Consider the following 5,891-nt stretch of genomic DNA (forward strand, 5'->3'; position numbering starts at 1 on the left):
CGCGGCTCTCGGAGGATGCGCCGGACCCCGCGTTTGCTTTTACGCCGGCCGGGCTCAGCCGTGCCTCTCTGGGTGAAGCCCGGCTGCTTTTAATACCAAAACCTCGATATTAGCCAAAAACCTCAATAACAAACTCCTTTCCCGCAGCCAACGCGACCTTGTTCGATGCTTCAGCTCCAGTGGCACCAAACACCACTAACGTCTCTCTGGTAAGCCACTTTTCTCGTCCCAACGAGAAATCTGGGAGAAGGGAGGGCGAACCCCAGGGACTTCTGCATCCGGGGAGTGAGGTGCGCCGGCTTCGCGCAAGGGAAACGGGATTTGCATTGATTGGGGTTCGTGGTTGGGCTCGGTGGCACCAAATCCCCACTTTTTTCCCCAAATTAACAGCAGCTCCGGGGTTTCCCTGTGGTTATGGGGCTCCCGGTGGCAGCAGCCCCGGGAAATGCCCCTTTCCTTGGATGCTGCAAGTACTTAAAATGCTAATTTTTCTTTTTTTTGGGGGGGTGGTGGTTCTCCCCAGTACAATGCTATTAACCTAACAGCTCTGGACTGGACTCAGCTGAGTAAGAAGGAATGTCTCAAATACGGCGGCAGCTTAGTGGGGAAATCCTGTAAATTCGTGCCTGACCTGGCCCTTATGTCCTTCATCCTCTTCTTCGGGACCTACTCCATGACCTTGACCCTGAAAAAATTCAAATTCAGCCGCTATTTCCCCACCAAGGTAAGGAAAGTGCCGGGTTTTACCCTCCTCTTTTCCAAAACAGGAGCTGTCGGTCTCTTTGATGGGTGCAAAGAGCTCCAGGAAAATAAATCGACATTTCTAGGAGACGTTGGTAGCAATTAGGAGACGCCTCCCCGAGCCTTTAGCCGCTGATTTGGCTCTTGCATGCTGAATAACCCCTCGCCTTGCGATGCAAAGGGGAAAAAAATTCTGCATTTTGTGGGTTATAGCCAGGTTATCCATGGGTGAGCGGAGCTGGAAAGCCCCAGGGAAGGATGCCAAAGCAGGAGCAAACCTCTCCATCCCATTAATTCACCTCCCCGTCCCATTAATTACCTTTTCCACCCCCGTTTCCCTATCTTGCCTCCAGGTCAGGGCTTTCATTGCTGATTTTTCCAATGTCTTCTCCATCCTGCTCTTCTGTGGAGTGGATGCCTGTTTTGGACTGGACACCCCTAAGCTCCATATCCCCAGTATCATCAAGGTTCGGCCGCGCCGGGGGGGCCCCCCCTCACCTCTCCGCCTGCACTGTCTTTCCAGCTTCTCACCGGTTTTGGGGGAAAATCGCGGCTCCTGTGGCGGCCTCTCACCTTCTTAAAAGCTACTTTGTCTTTTCTTGGGAAATATTCTAATTCTGTGACTTTTTTTCCTTCCTTTTTTTGTTGTTTTTTTTCCCCCTCCTTTTCTCTTTCTCTCGCTCCCGCCAGCTGCGTAAACTTATTAGCGATTTCTCTATCTTTATGTCCATACTAATGTTTGTGGGGCTGGATGTGCTCTTTGGACTCAACACCCCAAAGCTCCAAGTGCCTACTGATTTTAAGGTAAAAAAAAAGCAGTAAGATCCCTTTCTGGAGGTGTTGTGGAAAATTGCTCTTCCTCCATCCAGGGTATCGCTGTTGGTGACGTGGGGAGTCCCAGTGAGCACCTGGGCAAAATTTGGGGTTGAGGCATGTGGATGCTGGGGGTGGTTTGGGTACCGAAGGGTGGTGGTGGGATTCAGGGGTGGATACGGGGTAGGATGATGCTCGACGGCGATGGGGTTCAGGGGGTGATGTGGGGCTTTCCAAAATGTCAGCGCTTGGGCTTTTGCCCCTCTCTGACCTGTGCTCGGGCTCGGCCACGGTTTCCAAACCCCCTCTCTTCCCCGCCAGCCCACCCGCGTGGACCGAGGGTGGTTCGTGTTTCCCTTCGGGAAGAACCCGTGGTGGGTTTACCTGGCGAGCGCCCTGCCCGCCCTCCTCGTCACCATCCTCATCTTCATGGACCAGCAGATCACGGCCGTCATCGTCAACAGGAAGGAGCACAAGCTGCGGGTGAGCCGGGACTTGTCTCACGCTTGGGGCACAGCATCGCCTCTGGCACCACCTGCATCCCTGCCAGCACCCGCTTTTAGGGTGCAGATTGGGTGCTGCTGCAAGGCACGGGGGGGTTCACCCTGGCTCGGCACGCTGCGCAGAGCAGGGGCTCGCCCTTTCCTTTGCAAGCTGTATTTTTGGGGTGACAAAGCCTCCAGGGTGTTAAATTCACCTGATGCTGTGGGTAGCGTGGTGCAGGGGGGTGATGTGGGGTGCGCTGCAGCAGTGCAGGGTGCAGCGTGGCAATGTGGGGTGCTTCAGGGTGATGCGGGGTGATGTGGGGGCTCGGCACGCTGCGCAGAGCAGGGGCTCGCCCTTTCCTTTGCAAGCTGTATTTTTGGGGTGACAAAGCCTCCAGGGTGTTAAATTCACCTGATGCTGTGGGTAGCGTGGTGCAGGGGGGTGATGTGGGGTGCGCTGCAGCAGTGCAGGGTGCAGCGTGGCAATGTGGGGTGCTTCAGGGTGATGCGGGGTGATGTGGGGTGATGCAGGGTGCACTGCAGCAAAGTGGGGTGATGCAGGACGATGTGGGGTGATGCAGGGTGCACCATGGCAATGCAGAATGCACTGAGGCAATGTGGAGTGCATCAGTGTGATGTGGGGTGCACTGCAGCAATGAGGGGTGATGCAGGGTGCACTGTGGGGGATGCAGGGTGTACCATAGCAAAGCAGGGTGCCTCAGGGTGATGCAGGGTGCTCTGCGGCGATACAGGGTGATGCAGGGTGGTGTGGGGTGCACCATGGCGATGCAGACTGCACTATGGCAATGTGGGGTGCATCAGCACGATGTGGGGTGCACTGCAGCACTGATGAGTGCACCAGGGTAACGCAGGGTGCAATGTGGTGACGTGGGGTCCGTCGGAGCAATGTGGGGTGCATCAGGGTGATGCAGTGTGCTTCAGGGCAACGCAGGGTGCACCGTGGCAACGCGAGATGCTTCAGGGAGTGCTTCGGGGGGGAAACCCCACTTTGCTGGGCTCTGGGTGAATACAGGAACAGGTTCGTGAGCCGTGTTGCCCCCCCTTGCCCCCCGCCCCTCCTGGGTGCTGTGTTGCAGAAAGCGGCAGGCTACCACCTGGACCTGTTCTGGGTGGGCATCCTCATGGCCGTCTGCTCCTTCATGGGGCTGCCCTGGTACGTGGCGGCCACCGTCATTTCCATCGCCCACATCGACAGCCTGAAGATGGAGACGGAGACCAGCGCCCCGGGGGAGCAGCCCCAGTTCCTGGGCGTCAGGTGAGGAAGGCTCGGCCACGTTCTTCCTCGGGGTGGGGAATCCAGATGCAGCAGCAGGTCCGGCCAGCGTGGCCTCATCCTGCTTCTCTCACCGTTCTAGGGAGCAGAGAGTGACGGGCATCATCGTCTTTGTGCTGACGGGGATTTCTGTCTTCCTGGCCCCTATCCTGAAGGTAAAACACTCCCCTTCCCCCATCCCCGCTCCCTCCCTGCAGATGTTTGGGGAAATGGGAAGAAAAAGCCGGATTCCTGCCCGCCCCCCCCATGGCCCCAGCGTTGGTCCCCGTCCCTGGGAAGGAGCTGCCGCCTTCCGTGGGGTAAACACCGTGTTTTTTCCATGTCCCCAGTACATCCCCATGCCGGTGCTGTACGGCGTCTTTCTGTACATGGGCGTCGCGTCACTGAATGGCATCCAGGTAAGCGCTCCTCCTCCTCCTCCTCCTCTTCCTCCTTAACAGCCATGAAGGGCTCCTACACCAGGGCAAAAAGGGGGATTTTGAGCCTAAAATTTGCATGCATCCAGTATCTCCAGCTGTATGGGACAGCAGATATCCAAAACCCTCTGAGAAACATCAAAAAGCCCCAAATTCCCCATTTTGGGGACTAAAAGAGGGTTTATCTGGGCCACCTGGGGAGTGGGACCGAGGGCTGACGCCGGGCTTCATCCCACCGCAGTTTTGGGACCGCTGCAAGCTCTTCCTCATGCCGGCCAAGCACCAACCCGACTACGTCTTCCTCCGGCACGTGCCCTTGCGCCGCATCCACCTCTTCACGCTGGTGCAGATCATCTGCCTGGCCGTCCTCTGGATCCTCAAATCCACCGTGGCCGCCATCATCTTCCCCGTCATGGTAAGGCCAGGCCCCCGGCTGCTCTTGCAGCCTCGTTTAGAACACTTTTTTGAGATTTGACGAAATTTTGGCTCGCTCCTGTGGTGGTCCTCAGGTCTTGGGATGAGAGATGCTCTTGCAGATCTCGCTCTTACATCTCTCCCCCCCTTAGATTTTAGCCCTGATCCTGGTGAGGCGGCTGCTGGATTTTGTCTTCTCCCAACATGACCTGGCCTGGATTGACAACATCATCCCCGAGAAGGAGAAGAAGAAAGAGGATGACAAGAAGAAGAAGAAAAAAGGTGGCAAAGGAGACAGCAGCAGCGATGAGGAGGTGGGTGCAGGATGGGTGGGGGGCTCCCGTGGACCAGCCGGGGAGGGAAAGGTCCCACCGAAACCTCCAGGTCGGTGGGTTTGGGATGAAGCTCTTTGATTCACGGAGGTGTTCCACTGCGTATGTAGGGCAGCCTGATTGAGAGGCTTTAAGTGATGCTTTTAGGGGCTGGACGGAGGCTCCAGGGAATGCTCAAGCTGTCCTGAAAGCTGGAAAATTGTGGCAAAAAAGAAATCGTTAGGGAGAAGAGCTAAAATCCCATGGCTGAGGGTATGGCACCCATCGTACGGTGGCAAAGCACCGTTAATCCATGCAAGCCCCTGCTGCAGACCCTTCCCTGGGCAGAAGGGAAGAGTTTATTTGGGAAGAGGAAGGCAAATCCTCTTCCTCATTGTGCACCCACCTCTGGAGGTTTTGGGTCCCTTTGGGTGCTCCAGGTGGTCTTGGACCCCACCCAGGCGCTGCCTTCACCGAATTTCCCCGCTTTCTTCCCCAGTTCCCACCTCCCTCAGTCATTAAGATCCCCATGGAGCCCCTGCCATCGCAGCCCCGAAACGGGGGTCCCCATTGCCTCAGCCGTAAGTAAAGAGCTCAGGACCCTCTCTCGCATTCCCTACCGCTTCCTAACCCCCCCGCGACAGGGCCGCTCGGCCGCCGATGGCACTAACCCCGCTAAAAGCCGCAGCCTGGATCCATCCCGCCGAAGCGGGGCGGAGGGTTTGCTGTCTTTAAAGCAGGTTTGAGAGGATGCAGCCAGCTCGGTGCTGCTGATAATGTTGTATTCCAGGTGGGTGGGAAGCCAGATTTTAAAAAAAATATGTATTTGGGAAGGTTTTGAGCCCCCAAAAGCAGGGGATGCAGAGCTTGTGGCGGCGTTATCCGGGCTGCGAAAGAGCAGACGTGTTCAGTTTGGCTCAGCCTTCTGCCTGAAACATCATAGGTGAGCTGGTGCAAAGCCAGCCGCGACCACAAAAAGTCACAATGAATCTGGGTGAGTTTGTTCCAGCTCGGCACCGGGTTGCATCACGATGCCAGTGAGTTTTAGCACGATGATTCATTGACTCTGTCCTTGAGCTGCTGCAAGCAGGGGCTGCTAGGGCTGCTCTTTCTCTGATCCCCCCCAAAATCAGCATTTCCCAGGAGCTTTTCTCCCCCTCCCACTGTCTGGAGGATGCTGGACCGGTGGCAGGTTGGAGGGGGGGATGAGTGGTTTTGTAGGGGGGCTCCTTCCTCACCCGGGAAGTGTTTCACCTCCGTGTCCCCCCAGGAAAGAGGTCCTCCACCTGGAGCTTTGCGTTCTGATTCCTCCCCGAACGGTTCAGACCTGGATCGCAGGTAAACGGCGCCGAATGGGCTCACCCCCCCCAGCTCCCCCATCCCCACGCCCACTGTGGGAGACGTTTTCAGGGTCACC

At 56.8% G+C, this 5,891-nt stretch overlaps 1 protein-coding gene across 1 annotated transcript; it reads left to right on the forward strand.

Moving 5' to 3' along the window:
* Nucleotides 1–147: 147 nt before the first annotated feature.
* LOC104164131 (electrogenic sodium bicarbonate cotransporter 4-like) lies at nucleotides 148–5,779 on the forward strand (the record flags this gene model as incomplete). The annotated part of the gene is made up of 11 exons (XM_009703369.1): nucleotides 148–209; nucleotides 524–724; nucleotides 1,095–1,208; nucleotides 1,876–2,037; nucleotides 3,137–3,315; nucleotides 3,416–3,488; nucleotides 3,663–3,731; nucleotides 3,991–4,164; nucleotides 4,316–4,477; nucleotides 4,974–5,055; nucleotides 5,745–5,779. Coding segments are annotated over 11 exons (1,313 nt in total), but the record flags the coding sequence as incomplete, so codon positions are not given.
* Between the last annotated feature and the right edge of the window lie 112 nt (nucleotides 5,780–5,891).

This window comes from Cariama cristata, unplaced genomic scaffold, assembly GCF_000690535.1.
Source record: "Cariama cristata isolate BGI_N322 unplaced genomic scaffold, ASM69053v1 scaffold31130, whole genome shotgun sequence".
Classification (NCBI taxonomy): Eukaryota; Metazoa; Chordata; class Aves; order Cariamiformes; family Cariamidae; genus Cariama; species Cariama cristata.